This window comes from Paramormyrops kingsleyae, chromosome 19 (genome assembly GCF_048594095.1).
Source record: "Paramormyrops kingsleyae isolate MSU_618 chromosome 19, PKINGS_0.4, whole genome shotgun sequence".
NCBI lineage: Eukaryota > Metazoa > Chordata > Actinopteri > Osteoglossiformes > Mormyridae > Paramormyrops > Paramormyrops kingsleyae.
The window spans coordinates 21,182,424-21,203,469 of NC_132815.1; the positions used below are offsets into that span (position 1 = coordinate 21,182,424).

Consider the following 21,046-nt stretch of genomic DNA (forward strand, 5'->3'; position numbering starts at 1 on the left):
TAGACAGGCTCCTTGGAGATTCCATCACCTCTATGTTCTGCCAAAGTAAAACCTCAAAACTTCAGAAGTGGCTCATCAACACCAAGTTCCCACAAATGACATTACCAAGTGGCATTATTTTGTCAGACAGAATGGTGTTTCTTCACATGGGGACAGTGCATTCATATCTATAGACAGCCATAAGAGGGAGCAGTTCCCCGGGTAGGTTGGATTAAATCAACAGCCTTGAAGGCATGTAGAGAAAGCAAGGAGAACCCTAGAACTTAACCCAAGTCCCATTGGTTAATTTACTGAGTTATACCTAAAGGAAACAGCACTGGAAGTCAATCCCACCCACCCTGGGTTTCAAAGCCTTTTCCTTCATTATGAGAAAAGTCCCCTGCAAGGTTAAAACTGAACAGAAGGATAGGAGAGCAGACCAATCAAAATCGACATGTATAACCTCTGTAGAGGGATTTAACAGGTAACCAGTCAATCAGAGCTACTGTACACAACGGGGTTTGTCTCTCTGTCAAAGCACAGACTTCTATGAGGGGGAGAGGCAAACCTGCTCTTTTGTGGACATGTTTGCGGCACAGGGGTACAAGAGAACAGGACAAGGGGCTTGTTTCAGCCCTAATCTATGTGGAAATAGCGCACGCATGCAAACAACACTCAGCTGCTCAGTCATTCTTTCTACAATAAATGTACAGGAAATGAGACACAAAAGGGCGAACCGGAATTCCACTGCTGGGCAATTTGCTCATTTGTCTACAAAACAAGGCAGAATATTCTCTCTTCTTTATAAACGTCTTTCCAGCAAATGAAATGGCAGATTTCTCAGGCGGTAAAAGGCCCTTTATTTCCCTCATCCCAAACAAAGCTGTCACACTACAATCTGCTAAAAAGGGGCGGAGCCAAAGTCACTCGCAGTGGGCGGCTTTTGAGGTCACCCCAGCCAAGCGGAGGCTAGTTTACACCCTGCTGTGTGCGTGTTTCGGGGGAGAAGAAGCTGACACGCCCCACTAGCATGCTTAGCCCAGCATGAGAATGAATGAGCGCCCCCTGCAGGCCAAGCAGTGGAGGGGGGGAGGGGGTATAGGCAGCACATCTGGTTTGCATTGAACCCACTCTGCTGTATCCCCTAACAGCTTCATTAAGTTGTACAGGCTTTTAATCAGCTGCAATGCATTTGGGTGAAAAGGCCTATTCCGCTCCGGCAGAACCGCGGGAGCTGAGAAATCAGTCACCCTGATGACTTCACTTAGAGTCAAACTGATCCGGTTTCAGCAGGATGGCGATAAGTACCAGGCGGATGATTCTCAAACAAAAATGAAGGATCTTGGCATCTTCAAAAGCGTCTGCTGCACAGCTGGCACAAGGGCAGCCTGAGAGCCAAACAAAACATCAGGGTAAATGCCAAAGGCCACCGTTTAATATACAGAAAGCTGTGGAGTCCGGCATTGATAGCAAATGTGGCAGAAAACTGCATTTCCCAGTATCCTTTGCTTTTGCAGCATGGACACGGTACAGCTGACATTGAAAACTGCTTGAAAATTCCTCACGGTTATTGAATAACTGTCAAATGCCAGTGTGCATTTCAAAGATAAGATTAGATACTGGTACACGTCGTACTGACAGATAATGTTCCTCTGGGTATTCCAGTGTCTCTAAATTGCCCATAGCATGCGAGAGTCTGCTCTGTGATGGACTGGCATCACATCCAAGGCGTCCCCAGCCTTCTGCCCCTTGCCTCCTGCGACAGTCTCCAGGCTGACTGAACATGCAGTTATGGAAGACAGACAGATGGTAATGTAGATTTTTTTTTTTTGTGGAAAGATTACAAATAGACTGAAAAACGGAAAGGGGAAGGTTTGAGGTGGAAGATCAGGAATAAACAGCAAAATGATAGTTGAGGTGAATGTTGCCAATATGCTTTAATCTATTCTGAAAGACCACATATTCAACTAATCCCCACCCCAACCCAGAAAGCACAGGCCACAGCCCTAAACACACAGTCTGTCGCGAGGCCCCAGAGAGCCTCACATCGTACTGAGAGATGATTAGGAGTCCCAGCACAAAGAGAATTTCTGCTCACAGGAAATTCTGTGGTCAGAAAAACACCTAATCTAACAGGTTAGACCATTTCAGGATCGGTTGCATGTAGCCAACATGTTTGTATGGAAAGTTACTAAAATGCTGCTTAATGGAAACACTGAGACAGCAGTAGATGAGGGGAAGCTTGGTCTCACAGAGCTCCAGCAATACAAGCAACGCTTGGAAAGATATTCTGCGTATATCCTGTGATGACCTCAGGGCATTGGACTTATAGTGCTCACGCTAAACAAATTATTATTATTACATTGTGACCAAATGGTTTCCATGATTTACAGGCATTCAGTGAGTTTCCTCTCCACTGCCTGACACACACATCTCTATCCAATTTCCCTAATTAGACCATTTTTATACATTATAGCAAATCATTAATTTGTTGCCACATCATCTACAGGGTACAAGACTGACAATTATCAATGGGAATAAACAATTAGGATGCTAATTGATTTAGTGGTAATTTCTCTAGAAGAATTATTAAACGCATTGTGTGGAAGAAGGCTCCCTCGACAAAGGTCACCTAATCACCATTTTGAGGATCGCAGTGTGATTCTGGGCTTCCGGCTACTGCAAGAATGGAAAAACAAAATAAATGTATAAATAAATGATCTCACGCCAAAGCTTTACTTTAATGGATAAAATGGTTTATTAAAGTAGAGCACCACAGCACATGTCAGACAAGTTAACAGATTTTTGGTTAACAGAAAAGAAAACAAATGTGTCCGTTAACAGTCGAAAAACACTAAATCTAAAGGAGATTTACTCTAACATCACTCAGATGGGAAAGAAGCTCTATGGGAAACTCGAGGAGTGACTAATGGCATTATAATCCAGTTAAACCTTCATGTTTAGTAATGGTGCCTGTGTCCTTCCATGCATAGCTCTGAGTTTCTCCCCCCAGACTCATGAGCCTATGCATCATTTGGTCAGCTAGGTTTCCATATACAATAAATACGACATATTGCCCACATCCAAAATTGACAAATGTATACAAAAAAAAGACATGTAGTCGAAACAAAGTGTGACACCCTGAAAAAGAAAAAACCTAATTATAAGGTTTTATGGCACTTTTGAGCGAGCTAAATCCCATTTGTGCAATGTACTAAAGAAGCTAAATTGCCAATACAACATACATAGTGTTAGGACTGTGAAATGTTAATGCTAGTAAATGAACACAGTGTCAGAATGCAGTAACCCAAGGCTGGCTGCTTGACAGGGTTTTACAGAAGGGAGTCGTACAGAGTCTGCCCTCTAGTGGCCGTTCAGGAAAAAAACAACTACTTAGAGACTTAATTACTTTGCCTGTCCCTACACCCTGGGAACCGCCTCATTCAGATTATCTCACCCACACTACCTTAAGTATATGCTCTGGTGAATGTTCTAGGTAATAAAAAGATTTGAAATGTAGGGACAATCGTTTAACCCCCCCCCCCGCCACCGCCGCCCAGCTCTGACATGGGCCATTGGTGAACAACACGGCCACAGAACAGGTTTCAAAACGTTCCCTAAGGCATCTGTGCATGTTCGCTGGAAGCTAGGAGTTAAAGCTTATCATGACATTGAGGGCTTTGCACTCTACTGCAGCTAAAGCACAAGGACATTTGAAACTATTTGGTGGGGAATGCATAAGGATACAGCAGCCGATGACTGACAAAAAGCAACTTACTAGAATCAGACAAATGTTAAGAGGAAATCTCGGCACCGCTCTGCTCATCTCTGTCAGTCAGCTGTCGCAGTGTTGGGAAAGAAACTCACAAAGTAATCCATTACAGCGGCGGTGGAGAGTTCAGGTCCAGGAAGTACAAATCCAGACCAAGGTTTTGTTTCAACCAACCAGTTGAGTATTCCTCGAATGTGACTCTTTATAATAAACTGGTTGGTTGAAACAAAACCTTGGTCTGGATTTGTACTTTCTGGTCTGTAATGGATTACTTTTGCGAGTATCTTCCCCAGCACGTACACATATTGGAGGAGAAGAGCCCCATCAGAGCTCCACGTGAACCTGCTAGATGAGTCCTCTGCACAAAGTCCTGCATCGATCCATGGGATGTGGCACTGGTCTAACGTGGTGCACTGTATGTCATTGTCACGGGATGTTAAAACAGCTATTCACACAAACATTGGCTGCGGCTACAAAGCTCGGAGTGAACAGTGACACCTGCTGGAAGCAAAGAATATAACAATCCGGCAGTCGTCACCTCCATATTGTCTAATGTGCTGCAATAAATATTAGTTTCTGCAAAATTTCAAAAATATATATCCACATTTTTTTTTTATCCCAATTCAATACGTAGTAAGTAGTATTATTAATTTTGCTTCAGCAAGAAATGGTTTAATGAATCTTTGTAAACTAGCCAGGTCTCTCGCGGTTTACGGATTCAGGCCCCTCCCACTTCGACTATTAACTCGCTAATGAAGCTGTTCCGCTCTGTAATATAAGGCGACCAATAAAATATTGGGAAAATGGTTTGGCCACATGCTGGAATGGCATATTGCAAAGGTAACAACAATAACTATGGTAAATACACAGAATTAATGCGATGTAGATGAAAACCTGCCACAAATGCTAGATATGAATGGGGAACATTGTAAACATTTACTCAGGATCCAGTAAACAAAAAATAAAAGAACTGTGCAAAAGAAAATTTTAAAAAGGATAAATTTAGAAAATCCTAACCGAACGAAAAAAAAACTGCAATAGTCGTCTTATTAACCCAGTAAAGCTATTTTTAAAAAATTATACCAAAGAAAAATGATGCAGAACTGCCATTAGTGGGAAATAAAAACAATGTAACATGATATTTTCCTCTCCATGGCATAGATATTTGCCTTACTGTTTCACCGTATTCAGCAATCATACTGCACCGCATACCAGTCATTAAAAAATTATTATGGGCAACGGAGATCGAACAGGAAGTCAGAACTCGGGGTCGTACCTGACGAGGCCGGGGCCCGGAGACCCGCAGGTGACCGCAGATCCGTGGGGGGAGGGCTGCGCGTGACAGACAGACACCTCTCCGCAACCTAGACACCCCGGGATGGTCCCGGCAGTCAGCACGAGTCGAGACTGTGGGGTCTGCTCGATGGCACAGGATAATCCTTCACTGCAAGCGTGTATCAGTACTCACACCATACACTCTTGTTTGTGCAATTCCAGAGAGTAGAAGGACGTGTGTGTGCGCATGCGTGCGCGTGTTTATGTGCGTGTGTTCATGTATGTTTGGAGGGGCGTGGCGGCTACACTGCATGCTACATGTCACACGGACACGGGGCTCTGTGCGCTGATCTCGGCCAGGTCCTCTTGCTGGTACATGAACGTCAACAGGAACAGGGCCACATCGTGCGAGCACCAATAGCCTGTGTGCGACGTCACCGCCGACCAATAGCGGCTCTCCACGAGGCCCTCACGCAGCTCGAAGTCGATGCGGCGTTCCAGCTCCACTGTGGGATGGAGACAGAGCTCTGACGTGGGGAGAAAACACCTCGGAACTCCATTTAGGACACTAAAATATCAGCACCTGTCACTGGGGAGAAACACCCCCCAGACTACCACAAATACAAGCCCTCCTACTGCTCCGCCCCAGGCTAACAGACGCAGGGAATGGGTAAGGCAGTTCACAGCCATACTCACATGACGTGTCCATGACGGTGGAGGTGGAGGTAGAGGGTGACATAGAGCCTGATCCCTCTGCACACTGGCCCTCACCTTCGGCGGCCATGCCCTCAGCACCAGACGCTTGGCTGGAAGAGCGCGAGAAGCGCGAGAAGAGGATACCCCCGATGCCCTTGCCGATGCTGGCCGCGCCTGTGGGGGTACGGCAGGGCGTCAGGGTGTCGACACGTCACCGGTGTCGCCTCAAGGAGGCAGTTCGCTCGCAGACAGACAGAAAATAAAAGTACCCTCACATCTGCCGATCGCCGAAATAGCTCAAACGCAAACAAGACAATCAGTGTAACACAGGAAACCGCGGTGCTGATCGTGGTCGACACTCTGTGAGCTCAGGCATGGTAACCTAGCCAGTGACGTGAAGGTTTTCAGGGAAGCGTGTGATCTGCGGGTTAGGACTCCCAAGCCCGTAAGGTCGCTGGTTCAAATCCCATAACTGGCAGAGCGATTTCACTGTTGTGCCCTTGCTCCAAGGACACCGACTGACGCTGCTCTATGAAGCTCATCTGTATGTCACCAATCACCTGCTAAATAAATACAAGTAAAGCTTCTCACTAGTGACCAAGCTGATTATAGATATCAGTCAGACGCAGCAGACATGTCAGTACTATAGCATCTCTGGCAGCTGGAAAGTGATCTGTACATTGATCAGACATACAGAAATAGGCACAGCTCCTGTATTCGCTGATCTCAGGGCGACTGTGGACTAGAAATGTTATCAGTAGGTCAAGGTGAGCGGGATACCAGAGGCAGGAAGAGCTTTCATTGATCCCCCTGGAATACGGTGGCCCAAATTACTGATCTGGGATCAGTGCACTCAAGTGGACTAGCATTCTCTGATGACAAAAGGCTGATGTTCGGAAGAAGGTCACCATCGCCATAATTTCACCCTTACATACTAAATCATGTCACTAGCGCTTCAGGGTCATTATATCCAAAAGGTGCCTCAGTCAGCCTTTGAGTGTAATAATTCAGGCTTCATTTCCATTTACACAATACCGTCTTTTCATCTACGCGTAAAGTAACTCGATTCCCAGGGACTGTGGCAGGAATGGAACGGCAGTGTTGGCTCGTACCCAGGATGCTGGCCTTGCCCAGGTTGGTGATGGACTCCCCGTAGTGCCGGCGGGTCATCACGGGAGACGTGCTGGGGCTGGGATTGCTCTCCGTGTCCGACGTGGCCTCCTTCGCTGGGTTTATCAGGGTTGGCCGGATCTGGTCGTACGGCGTGGGGCTTGTGGTGTTGTACCTTCGATTTAAAGGGCTTGTCAGCATGCATTTCATAATCTGCATCAAGCACTATATTCAAACCCACTACAATGGACAACTGCCTCCTTTCCAAACGTCCCCACTTATGGAATTACATAATTCCCCATCCAACTGCACAAGTCACGTAAACATTGACAGCAAACCAAATGCTGGCGTCAGACTGTACTGCCATCATGGAAACATCATCACCATTTTTTCACAGTCGAACCCATAAAAAGGAGCCCAGAGTGTAGTCGACACCCCCCCCCCCATTGAAACTCACTACTCTGATGCCAGGTACAGTGCCAGACAATTAGCAAACATTAAGTGTCGAAGTTAAATGAGAATTCCACCACGGGTAACCGTATGAGGAACGCACCAGGGAAATTATCCAGCTTCTCATACAGAACGTAAAAGCAGCTTTAAAAAACCTGCTCACTGCCAGCACAGGGTTTGTGTCTCAGCGCCTCAATGAGGGTGGTCATGTGACCACGGTCATGTGGGAGACCTGTGTTGACACAGGCAGCTGGCCGGGTACTTGCCAGTGTATTTGGACAGGTGCAATGTTGCTGTAATGCTTCAGGATGAGGGGCTCCAGCCTGTAGGCCTGAGAGACAGAGGAAGCAGAGTCAGTGCTTGGTGACCGCTCAGCAGGAAGGCAGACGGGGACAGACGGACGGGTGGGCAGACGGACGGAATATGAGAAGCTCACCACTGGGTCCGTGGGGTGGAAGATGTTGAACAGGCGCTGGCAGATGGATTTGGGCAGGATGTGATCCTGCGTGCCGCTGTTTCCTGGCCGGATGCCTCTCAGTGCCAGGAACACGGCAAGGGGAGAACCCATGCAGAAGAAGTTCTCCACCTAAATCCCCAGACAGACAGCCATGAGCCAGGTCAGGTAAAGGAAGCGGGAGCACAGGAGTATCCCAGGAGGGGGAGGAGGCAAAAAGTGCTGCACAATCAAAATAACATAAACCCATGGACTGTATAAACAACAGACACAAAACAGCTCCTATACAGAGTTAATGCCAAGGAATTAAAGTGTGTTTTAAGATGGGCTTTAAAAGTAGATAATCGTGGGGTCAGACAAATATGCAGAGGCAGCTCATTCCACAGTTTTGAAGCTATAACCGCAAACGCATGATCAGATCAGCAGATCTAAGTGCCCTTGATGTGACATGTGGTCCTAAAAGGTCAGCGAGATAAGTTGGGGCAAGAGGCCATTTAGTGATTTATATACAGACATTTTTGAAGAATGTTCTGGGCAATGTCAGTCAAAAACTGACGCAGTTAGACAAACTCACCTTGAACTTCAAGGCTGGGGAAGCGAGGGTGGTAGAGGGGTGCAGACTATCCAGCTGATCTTCTAATTCTCGTAGCCTTTGGGGGGGGGGAAAGAAACTGATGAAAAATGGGGGCAGCTTGCAGTCAAAGGAGACCATGGGGGACAGGCAAAGAGAAATGAAGCTACTGGACTTAGCAGGGCAATGGTAAATGCACATTTACACTGCCGGGTCCTGTGTACTGAATACTGGATGAAGAGCTGGAATGTTGGGAGGGGGTAACAGTTGTAGAATGCCTAGGGGGTTACATGGGGGGCATCACCAGCATTCGGGAAATCCCAGTGTCTCCGACGTGACATGGGGGTTCCGTACCGCAGGCGCGTCAGGTACAGCTGCTCCAGAAGGTCACGCTCCTTGAAGCCAGCCTTGCTGGCGTCCGTCTCCACGGCTTCCAGCGCCTCCTGCAGGTAGAAGCGCATGGGGTCCCACCCCGTCATGATGTCGAAGGTGATGACGCAGCCCAAGGAGTGGGACACGATGGAGACCTTCCCCTTCTCCTCAAACTCTGGGTTCCGTGAGCAGAAGAGTGTGTACAGTCTGTTCAGTTCCTGGGTCAGACCCTTGGTGATCTACAAGTGGGGGTGAAATGGCAAATAACTAGGATGATCATGTGCTGATCACAAACATACACACAACATGTCTCTGAACACACACAGTAACATCACTTTAAGCATGTATGGCTTTACAGTAAACACAGGTGACATCACCTAATCAGCTGGGGACTGTAAACACTGTCAGTAGGTCAAGGTGAGTCAGCAGGTGGCTCAGGGATTAAAGACAGACTTTTAACCCAAATGCTGCTGCTTCAAGACTGCTCTGCAGCCCTCTTCAAAAGGTACTTAATCATCTCCAATACCCAGCTGAGTTAATGGATTAAACAACTGTTAACTAACCAAAACTGACAAACTGAAATAACGCAGTGAATATGGTCCTTGCATCTGAAGCATATGTATCTACATCACACAAAGGTCGTTGTACATCCCGTTTGATGCTCCAGCAGTAAGGAACACCTCAGCATGTAAACAGGCAGCACAGTCGGTTATGAAGGGTTGAGGTTTGGGCTTTATATCGACAGCCTTGAGGAGCACTTTAATCAAGCATGTTTAAATAAATTCCGCAGGCACGCACAGACAGAGACAGACCGACAGAGACAGACCGACAGAGACAGACCGACAGAGACAGACCGACAGAGACAGACCGACAGAGACAGACCGACAGAGACAGACCGACAGAGACAGACCGACAGAGACAGACCGACAGAGACAGACCGACAGAGACTATAGACAGGATGCCAGTCCATCACAGGGCACACACACTACAGGGAAATCAATTCACGTAACAGTATGTTTGTAGACTGTGGGATGTAACTTAAGCAACATGAGGAGACAAGAATTCAAACCTCCAACCTTGGACATGTGAAACTACTTACAGAGCCAAAGTGCCTCCCCTAACAGTAACAACAAAGTAATCGTCTTCATCGTCATCCTCATCCTCCACAGCAGCAACAACAGATATTTTTAAGCCATTAATGGTTATAAACACACAAAGTCTGAGGAGTGGGGTGCTGGTTTGAGATGCAGTGGTTCTCTAAGCACTCTTTCAGCCTGCTATTTCAGCTCTTTGTGCAGAGCCAGGTCACGATAGTGACTGCTCCGCTTGCCGCCGCAGGCCGAAACAAGTCAGGGGCTCAGAGCTAGCGCTTGGGGGTAGTAACATGAATGCTAGGCAAAGCTAGCAGCGCCTATAGCTCAACGAGTAGCACACTGTGCTAACAACACAAAGGTCATGGGTTCAAATCCCAAGGAGCTGACATAAATTATAACCCTTTCCTCTACTGGTCCTTACTTTGGTTAAAAGAATAAGATGAATGGGGATATGTAACAAATGCAAAACCCTCAGGATGGGGGCCAGACTAGTGCACAGAGCTATAGCCTGCCTGCTGAATGGTGATCCCAAGCGGCCCTTTAGAGAAACTGCTTCAAGATGCAGAAAAGCTTCTGGTAACAGAATACACACTGCGGTTATGGGGAAGCTGCATAAATCACCCCAAACTCAACACTGATACTCCTGTTTCTTTCTCCCCAGAATGCCTGTTTTCACCCATCTATCTTTTGCTCCACTTTGCCATAAACAGTCGCATGACCTGACTGAGAAACTCCATTGTGTGACAGGCTGCAAGCATTTCCTAACCTATTTTTAGGATTAAATCCAAAATGCAGCCTTCCTTGACACATACTACATTAAAATCAATCCATTTTTTTTTTTCCTGAAAGTGGCCTCTGGGGGGCAGCTTCTGCGATTGGGAAACAGCTTTAATCCGACACCCTAACAGATTAGTCTGGAATAATCAGGGCACATTAATCTCTTGTTCATCTCCTGCCTCCATGTGCAATGTGACAGCAGTGCATGCGACTGATAGGCTGCTGCTCATCCAATGAGGATGGATTCCTCTTGATTGACATGCACAGCTTTTGCCTGGGATTAGGAATCACATGAAAGTGACAGCGGCAGATATGAAAGAGCATGTGGTCCTCACCTCGTCTCTGTACAGAGGACTGGTGTAGTACATGATGTCCATAGCACTGCTGTTCAGCATATCCCTCAGCCCACGCACCTTGTCCGGTGTTATGGAGTCCACGGTGTCTGGAAAGGTGACAGCAAGCCCTTATGCATGTCTGTTTACACCACACAAATGAGAACTGCGGGCAGAGGCCGGACCGACCTGCACACCGTCCTGATCAGGTCAGAGGCCGTGTGAACATTGTCTGTGTGGTAAACACACACTCTAGCGGCTCCACTGAGCTGCACCAGCGTACCTCCATCCAAGGACAGCTTGGACCTCCACTCCACAGGGAGGAACTCCACGTGCTCAGGGGCCCGCTCTGAAAAGTGCTTCTCCTCCATCTTTCTGGCTGCATCCCTCATCCTGAATGTGGACATGACCGCACACACACACACACACACACACACACACACACACACGCACACACTTTGATGATTAATCATGCACCGATAGGGTCCGCCCTGCAGATCACATCGCATTCCAGCTTACGCGCATTACGAAATTGTTTGCCCATTCATTACCATCTGACAAAAAATGTGAATTTATTTAATCCATCTAACCACTAATCCTGGTCGAGGTGGTGGTGTGAGAGCTGGAGCGGATCCCAGGCAGCAAAGGACACAAGTCAGGGGGTAAACCCTGAAGGGGACGCCAGCCCATCAAAAGGTTACGTGTATTATATTATATTATATTATATTATATGACATACACACACTGCACATATACGCATATATAAAAAATTGGTATTGGTATGCTACTACCAGGAACTATTTATGTGTCCTGAATTTCAACGGCCAATTCTGATTCACCACTGAGACTGTACCCATTACTCATGTGACTGACAGCCGTGAACATTCCCACGACACGGCCGGCCCAGTGTGACAGGAGCCGGGTGGGCGGAGTCACACATGCCAACTCACATGCCGGTGTTTTTAATGATGCGTAACTGGTCCATCTTCTGGCCGATGCCGTGGACAACGAAGACGAGGTGCGTGGTCTGGGGGGGCCTGTCCTCCAAGGACGACTCTTCCACGTAGCCCCGGTGCAGGCGCGTCCCGCTGCTGGACACTGTGGGTGCAGAGACAGGTGCGTGAGGCGAGGGGGACCCAGGGGCACCCAGGGGACACGGCTGGTGCTCATTAGCACAGTCATGTCCACACCGTCACAGGAGGGTAGCATAGGGAGACGGGACAAAATTGCTAGGGACACTAACTCGGTGACACATATGGAAGAGGAGTGGAGGTAGGGAAGAATGGGGTAAACGAGAGTTAGGAGTCAGAGGGGCAGGCCTGAATGAGGGGCGTGGCACTCCAAAAAGGGGGCGGGGCACTCCAAACAGGGGGCGGGGCTAACAAGCAAGGTAAACAAGCGAGCCTAGGTGAGAGAGAAACAGATGGATAAACAGACCTTTGGAGAAGCCCAGCTTCTGCGTGACGGTGCGAGCGATCTTGGAGGTGGTGGCGTCGCTGTACAGGTAGACCTCATCCACGCTGTGCCAGTCGACATGGGAACGGCTCAGCTTGAGGCTGTGGATTGCTGCACATGGGGGGGGAGGGGACGCGTTAGGGGACGACTGACCCTGACCCGTAAACACACGGGTCGATTAGACTGAAAAGCCCGCTGGTTTCACGCTGAGCCATACCCTTCCTGTCAAATGCAGAACAGTCTCTGCAGGTTTTTATTATTCACCAACCGTTTTTAACACAGATCAGAGTGTCACATGAGGCAGAGCCTCGACAGAGCCCATGGCTCCAAGGCGAGTGAGAGTGATGATCTTACGTACAGCACAGTCTCCCTAATATCTATTAACTTCTGCCCAAATACGCAGAGGAGTCTAATGGCTGCGGCCTCATCTCTATGATAGAATGAGGACACGCTAATCCTCGTGAAGTTAGACCCCAGCCCAAAGCTTACTGCTGTAGAGAGGTTTGTTCTGAAAGGCCCACCATTAATTAACGGGGGGGTACAGTGGGCAGCGTAGGGAATAAAAATACCTTAGGCTGGCAAATGGCCGGCAGGAACACCGCAGCACTATTACAGCACATTAAATCTAGTGCAAAATGAGAGATACGGTCATAAGTGTGATTTCAGTACTGCTGCATGAAAGAGAAAGATTTCATGATATGGTGGATATAATACTGAGAATTTCTGGAGAATTTAAGAAATACAAGTAAGCAATGTTTCATGTTCAAATAATGGCGTAATATTGACTCTACCAGCTATCAAAGAAACCTGTTCCACTCTGGACATGGATTAAAAAAAAACATACTTTACTGACCAAACATAGTAAAAAAAAAAAATAATAATAATAATAATAATCAATAGATCACAGGACAGGATTTTGGGGTCCAGATAAGACACAAAGCTTTTAATCTGTTGGTTTAATAGTCCGTCAGTCTCCACAAGCTCTGACTAGCTGCACAAATCAGGCTGCCGCTTGAGATTATGAGACGGTTGGGAGAGGCAGCCGGGGAAAGCGGGAGCTGCACGAGAGGCTGGGAAATATACAGCACAAGTGTCATGATTTTTCATCCCTGTCTGAAAATTACTGTACTTATTGTCATCCAAGAATAATTACTGCATGCTCAGCTTGTGAATAATGCACCCAGGGAGCATTAATAGTTGATAAATACTGTCAACAGACAGCCTTAGAGTTTTGGCGCCACTTTGACACGGAGCCGACTGGCTTCCCAGCGAGGGAAGCCATGCTGAATCGCAGAGCCGAGAGCTGACATTTGTAACTGCGTGTCAGTCACAAACGATGATTCTCATTCATCACGCCTCGCTCTCTGGGCCACAAAGCACCAGAAAGCCTACGTGTTGTGGTCTCTCTCCTTTATGATGGACGTGGCCCTCATCAGGGATCGAAATTCGTTCTAGTTTGTAGATACTATTGAGCATTCCGGTTCGTTGTCGTATTATGGAGTGATGCGAGATAAAGGAGAGATTTTACTCTATGCTCTAAGGAGCGGATTACTCACACGGGCACAGAGTTGGGGGGGGGAAGGGGGCAGGGGATGACAGGGGTCGGAGTGCCAGGCCGCGCGGCCGTCCTCTGTGCATGCAGCTCTTGTCAAACTGCCAGCATCATCAGAGAGGCTAAAGCGGGCCAGATTAGCGTGACAAATCAAGAGCTTAAGTACTCGGCAAGAGCTGAAGGACTGTGGAGGCCACCGGGACGGGGGTGTGGGGCACCTGCATGAAACCCTCCGTGCGTGCCGACTCTGATGCCCCAGCACAGGTGAAGCCGGCTAACTACCCCACTACAGTCACATGGGCCGCCTCCAGCACAGCCGAAATGGGGTGTCCGTAGGGGGGATGGAGGCAGCCAGGCCAGGCAGCTCGACAGGGACATACCACCGAAGAGGGTGGGGTACAGTAGGAGGGTGGGATCTACGGCCTGACCAGAGGGGGCAGCATGCCTGGGACCAGGGGCAGGAGGGGGGGGTACATCTAGCGGGGCAGGAATATGAATGTCAGGATACAGTACCTTGGCAGAGCCTTCGGCAGATGCCAGCAGCGCTAGCGATTGGCTGATACCTCCTCCGTTTGAACAGAAAGGGGAGGTAGAAGGGAAGCAGCGAGGAGAAGGCTGGCAGAGACCAGGAGAGAGTGAATGTCATGGTGAACACGCGCCACCACCGGACACACCAAAGGCCGCCGCCGTCATGCCGTTTGACGGCACGCGTGGAGGATGCCCATCTCAGTCAGCGGACCCCGATCGCCGCTACCCCGCGACGCTCAACTCCGAAGGTCTTCTGACGTCAGCCTGTACCACACTGCGACCCCGCGGTACTGGTCTGGCGGATCGCCCAGGTCGGGCAGGGTCCTCCCTCACGCAGCAGCGTGGCGGCCATTTACAGTCACATCCGTCTCAGCAGTAATAGGAACCAACGGAGGTGAGCGGGGAGGCCCCCACAGAGCCGGGATGGTGGGAGACACCTCACAGCGGGCGGCTTGCAGGTAGCCCCCCGCAAACGCAATCAAAGCGTAATTACAAGTGGATGTGGCCTCAATCTAAACGCAAAACGCTAATTACAGAGGAATAAGGTCACTTACATGCTAAAGACAACAATAATTACCAAGAAATAAGGTCGCGCTCATGCTAAGTAAAACTCTAATTACAAAGGAATAAGGTCACTAGTGCTGAATGCAACTCTAATTACAAAGATGAGGTGTATCTCACACTGGATACATCTGTAATTACAGAGGCGATGAAGGCCTGCTTCCCCGCAAGCGCTATCGCAGCTGCAGACGGCTGAGCTCTTCCCTATATTACATTACCAGGTCTGTCAGAAAAACGCTACACGCACACCGTGTAATAGGGCAGCGAGTATCAGCTTACACACGTGCTTCTCTGCTAATACTCCACTCTGCCCAGGTACATGCGTGGCACGACACCTCAGGTTCATCTCCCCCAGCGTTTTTGATGTGAAGTGGGGGGGCGGGGGGGCACTCCTGACCGTTCCAGAGCAGTAATGCCAGCAGAGACAAAAATGAAACACGGAAATGGGAGTTTGTGTTTCTCACAATGCGACAGGCCTGTGAATGGGCCTATTAGGGCAGATCTGGAAACTTCCGTTTACTGCCAACAGTTGGCCAAACATCCCCCAACACGGTACCTACTTTTAAAGAACATATAAAGCAGAAACAGACACAAAGACCAACTGTTTCATCCACATTTCCCTCTCAGATAAAAAGCAACTCACACGCTTGTGTGAACTATAAACCGTGTCCCATTTGTGGCATTTTACCACGAGTGCATATTAATGCAAATGAATGCATTAGCGACGCCCACAGCCCTGGGCGCAGCTCCGTACCACAATGCAACCTCATGCTAGAAGCACAGTCACATCATGCATTAATAATCTAAAATCAGCTTTTTTCTTAGGGCCTCCACAGACTCCCTTTCAAAGCAGTATTCTGCCCCAGAAAGGGGGGGGGGGAGGAACTGAAGCATTCAGAGGAAACCCCATGATGACACGGGGAGAACATGTGACTCCGCACACATAGAGCTGGGGTGAAGACTGGAAACCTGGTCCCAGAAGTGTGAGGCAACACCACTAACCACTGCGTCACCATGCCGCCCACGCTTAGGGTCAGCGGCTAAACTTGTGATGCTGTCTAAGCAGGACAGACTGTCAGAGCCTGGCAGTCTAGCCCATACAGAGTCCTTGAACGTGATCTCACTTCTGTGATTCAGACCTTCCATGTTTAAATCCTATGACGGCACTAGTGAGGCAGGACAGCTGGGAGCTGCCGTCTAATGTTTCAGGTTTTCAGCATCACGCCGCATAGCAACACCGGAGCTTGGCATCGGGCTCCGCAGAGGAAACGGGAGTCCCGGCACTCGCCCCGCTCACAGCGCGTGGGAAGGAAATTCACACCCAAGTGTGATGCATCAGTCTGCTTCGTCGGCGCCAAGGGCAGCAGCCGCGATAGGGGTAGCCCCCGGCCAAACCGGAGATCACAACCCGCCACCCACTCCAGCTTCCCATGCAAAACGCACTAGGGAAACGCAGCGTAAGCTATACAGTGCCCTAAGCACCTTTGAGATGCACATGAACATTCCCAAGGATCAGAAAGTACAAATCCAGACCAAGGTTTTGTTTCAACCAAGCCAACCGAGTACTTTGTGACTATGACTTTTTATACTGAACTGGTTGGTTGAAACAAAATCTTGGTCTAGATTTTTACTTTGTGGACCTGAACTTTCCATCGCTGCCTTTAATGGATTACTTTTGTGAGTAATTTCCCCAACACTGTCCCTGACTACTAGTTTTCAGTAAATAATGATAATAGTGTGCAGAGGTGACCCACAGGGTTGAGGGTTCAATTCCTAACCCCCACTCCCTGCATTGCATAGGTTGCCACAGGTCTTTCACATCATGTAACTGTATGCATGTGCTCTGTGACGATGGGGATTCTCCCGCCTTGTTCTGCCCCCTACAGCCCTGAACTGCATAAGCGATCGATTAAAAGGTGGATATTGGGGAAGGACAGTGAAATTAAACCTGCTTTGTCTTTTTTTTTTTGACATCAAGAACTTAAAAGTAGGCTTCAGGCATCCCTACGAAAGCACCCTTCCTTCTCCTTCCCGCTCCCCCCGTCCTGTGTGTGAACATGAACACCCCCTGTTGCTGACTGTCTGGAATAATGTTGTGTGGCCACTTTGGTTTTTTTGTCCCCCGTGTACAGATCAGAAACACGTTTTTTTTTTTTTTTTTTTAAGTGCACACACAGAACGGACAACTAGCAGACTATGGGGAGAGATTTGCTGAATTTGACAAAGTGTATCGGATTAAAATCGCATACTCTACCTTTAAAAGAAACAAAATCTCATTATAAGTATGACCAATCCAATGACAATCTGGATAATCCCATCATGGAGCTGGGACAACAGTCCATTTCTATTCATTAGCAACATTCCAGGACGGCCCTGGTGAACCTCGACCTCGGTCATGTGACACAGGTCCATGTGACCACTCTCTCCATTTCCTCTTTTCTCCCTCAGGTCCCCAGCACGCCTCTCACCGTCCTTGCTGTCCACCGTCGTAGAGACAGTGTCAGTGTCGAAGGCATCTTGCATCTGTTGCCCACGGAACCGCGCCAAGTGCTCCAGTTCGATGAGGTCACTCTCCTCCTCCTCTAGGGGCAGCCACGTGCCATCGGTGAACCACTGCCCCCTCATCACCGGGATGCGGTCCTGTTCTGCACGGTCACACCACACGAGGCATTCAGCAAGCAGTGAAAACACATTTCATGTCGATTGAATTAGAAATAAACCTAACTGTCATATTAACTGCATTTATATGATTGAAAAATATTGAATTAGTTAAGAATGAACAACTCGATTTCTGTATGATCAGAACTTCAATTTTCAAAAAAAATAATAATAAATAAAAAAATTCTGGCAAAGATGCTAAAAAAAAAAAAAGTACTTTGGACTACATGACGTCCCTCGCCATGGTAACGGTAATCCTTTTAAGTCCTTTTTCGTTAATCGCATGATTAAATGTGACTTAGAAGCGCAGACGGGGAAATAGACTGTCGCAGAATAACTCTGGGAGCGGATCAAGTAATAAAATGTTTGATCAATCTTATATATTCCGTTTTCCAGCCTGTTTCGTCCTGCAACACCAAAGATGCCGGTAGCAGCAATGTTTAATGAGGACTTAAAAGTGTCCCCGTGTGTACCATCGCAGTGTGTGTGTGTGTGTGGGGGGGGGGGGGGATGGGGGGTTTTAAAAAAAAAAAAAAAAAAAAAAAAGATGCATCGGTAATTTTGGCGCTTCGAATCACTTGCTGCTGAACGCAGCACATGATCCGGCTCTTCCAGCGCTGATAACAGCCAGTACACGCGCCTTTTCGTGGTGAAATCCGTAGAATCTGATTATGCTATTATGTTCCGAATGGGGAGCCGTGATCAAGGTCAAGAAGCAGCATGTCGCCCGCAAGACCGTTTGGCCGACGGTATCGCTTTACAAACCCTCCGATAGCATCGGCGTGTGCAATTTAAAAGACTGTTTCGTTTACCTACCACAGTTTTCATCCATGCGTAACGATTACAGTGTTACACATGTAATCCTGTGTAGTCGGCCAAACGACCGGCAAAACAAAATACCAAATTATGCTGGGGGAGGGAGGCCCCACCTACGAATATTCTAGTTATCTGAATGGCATCCATGCATTTACCTACAAACTGCATGGGGAAAGGCATTTAAAGGCACCGCGCCGGAATAAAAAAAAAGATTCTGAAAGCTGCTGCTAAATAAATGCAATGCAAACACCGATTATGTTTGCGTCTAGGAGGGAAGTTATAATTGTATAAAATAACGCTGTGGTCCCTACACCGTGTAGTTACCCGAGTAGGAGTAGGACAGACACTGCTAGTTACTTATTCTCTAAGTTATACAATTTTAACAGCTAGTCAATGTACTGCCCGACTGATCAATCACCCCGAAATCGCCAAGCTTGTAATATTTCATGAATCGAAAAATAGTCACCTGAGATAAGGGGAGGGGGCGTGCGGTGATATTATATAGAATGGCTTACGGTTCCAGTAGACGGGGTAGCACTCCCGGTCTTTGACATCGACCTCGTAAAGACCTCCCCGGACACACACCGGGTCCACATCGATGCCGGCCGCCCCGTCCGCCGAATCGCATCTCTCGACGGCCCTCCGGCCGTCAAGCCCCCTGATGATCCCCGACTCCGCCGGTCTCGTCGCCACGTCATTGACCCCCTCGGACGGCGCGGCCGCCGCCTCTTTTCGCGGATTCTCCTCATCCTCCGCATCCGCCGGGCACGGCCCCTTGCTTGACCTGCCTGGGTTCAGCTCGCAGAATTTGCGGTACATGAGCTCGATCTTCAGCGAGTCGTACCCGACAAACGGCTTCCAGGTTCGGCGGTCCTCCTTGTAGAACCAGCGGACCTCTTCCGCTCCCAGCTCGCTGACCACTTCGTACCGGTGCCGACAACTGGTCGAGCGGTTCCTCTTCCTCGGGGCGACGTTGCCGTCGCTTTCACTGTAGTCCCGGTCGCCAGCGCGCTCCAGGCAGGCGGAGTCCGGCCCGTGGTGAGCGTGACAGCCGGGATAATCCTCCCCCACTAGGCCCAGCACCATGCCGTCCTGTTCTGCCCCGTGGCGGTCGTGCAGCAGCGGCAGGTGTCTGTCCAGCCCGGGCTGCGGCGCTCTCATGCCGCGGTGCATCGCCTCGCCCACGGGCTCTTCGAAACAGCACTCAAAGGCGTCGCTGCCCATGTCCCAGCCGCTGGTGGCGTCCGAAGCATCCTCCGGGCTCCGCGTCGGGCTGAACTCGGCAGCCCCGTCCCTGTAACTGCTCATCGTCACACGCACAGCCGCCGACTGTATCGCACGGACACGGTGGTTAGTTAACGTTAACTACCCGTAACGCTGCCGCTCCTGTACGCGGACGGCGAGCCCCATTCCCAGTGTCCGCGCACCACCATCAATGCCGCCAAGCAGCGCCGCTCTCCGGCCCCCCTAGAGGGACATGTAGCTCCCCGCGCCGCTTGTCGTATCGCTCGCTTTCCTCCTGGCTGTCACTCGCCGGCAGGAGCCCGGTTTCCAACGGCCGCGGAGAAGGAGGGGACGGCCGGCCGAGAGTCGCTCCGAAGCGAAGCTCCGCCGCTCGTGGCGCTTCCGCGTTTTGGTCACGTGGTTCTGAGTCGGCAGGAATGAACGGGAGCGAGCGACGGGAACGTCACGGGAAGAATACCTGCCTTTGAAAACCAGCTAAACTGCGGAGACGTGCAAATATACATCACATGCTCCCATTTGAACAATCTACTCGATCAGTGCAAAGCCATGATTTTAAATAATGTGCTACCAAATTACAATTCCACTGCTAGCAATTACTGTCAAATGCAACTTCAGAAGAGATATGCAGACCATAAGGGAGACTAGTCTGTCTCCGGTTTTAAATTTAGACCAAGACAGCTTTAGTTTCAGTGCTGGCCCACACTATGTGCCGGCCTTTTTCCTCTGTATTCAACAAATGTAAATTACCCACAATCACTCCAACTGCTTCACTTTGCAAAAGGGCTACTTCCTTCCCCTTAAAAACACTGCTATCGAAGCTGTTTGTCCGAGTATTTTACTCATCGTAATGCATGTTTCTCTCATATTCGTGTTATCTGTAGTACCACACACACACACACACACACACACACACAGAGATATATATAAACGATGACCCTTAAGTCATTGACCTTGGACATCCTTCTCTTTCCTTTATTATAGCCACGCCAGTCTTCCACACCGATCTTTACAATTTTACATCGATAATAACATGTTTATCTGTGATGTTGCTATTGCTTCAAATCTATAGTTGTTTAGTTGATCCCAAATAGGATATAAAGCGATTTTAACAACCCAGTCGAAAAGAGCGGTTTTTAAAATGGACTGATTTGCAACAACTCCTACCTATACAGCATACCTATATTGAGTACAAACATAAAATAACTCTCAGTATTTTGAGACTTTGCAGTTAGTTATCAGCCACTGTTTGCTGGGCTGTATATCCTGGCAGGTGCTGCAGTCCAGTCACAGCGCCTCCTACTGGTTGTAACGCTGCGGTTTAAAATCTGTTCAGCTAGGAGGGTGTATGA

The 21,046-nt window shown here is 48.7% G+C and overlaps 1 protein-coding gene across 1 annotated transcript; it reads right to left on the reverse strand.

Annotated features, from left to right (window-relative positions):
- Nucleotides 1-2,713: 2,713 nt before the first annotated feature.
- Nucleotides 2,714-20,429, reverse strand: ddhd1b (DDHD domain containing 1b). Its single transcript, XM_023843169.2, has 13 exons — nt 18,968-20,429; nt 17,447-17,623; nt 12,320-12,448; nt 11,833-11,980; nt 11,166-11,275; nt 10,886-10,992; nt 8,662-8,918; nt 8,311-8,386; nt 7,719-7,868; nt 7,549-7,613; nt 6,835-7,007; nt 5,723-5,896; nt 2,714-5,532 (listed from the first exon to the last, which is right to left on the reverse strand). Exons 1-13 carry the CDS (start codon nt 19,758-19,760, stop codon nt 5,348-5,350), a joined length of 2,544 nt encoding a protein of 847 aa, XP_023698937.2. The 5' UTR covers nt 19,761-20,429; the 3' UTR covers nt 2,714-5,347.
- Nucleotides 20,430-21,046: the final 617 nt, after the last annotated feature.

What these genes read in the sequence shown, in the direction of transcription:
- ddhd1b (XM_023843169.2), bottom strand. Translation starts at nt 19,760, where the DNA reads ATGAGCAGTTACAGGGACGGGGCTGCCGAGTTCAGCCCGACGCGGAGC. An exon ending in GTCCTCTGTACAGAGACGAG is followed by an intron (nt 8,919 to 10,885) that starts GTGAGGACCACA and finishes CCCCACTTGTAG; the next exon opens with ATCACCAAGGGTCTGACCCA. An exon ending in CACCGTCATGGACACGTCAT is followed by an intron (nt 5,533 to 5,722) that starts GTGAGTATGGCT and finishes TCCATCCCACAG; the next exon opens with TGGAGCTGGAACGCCGCATC.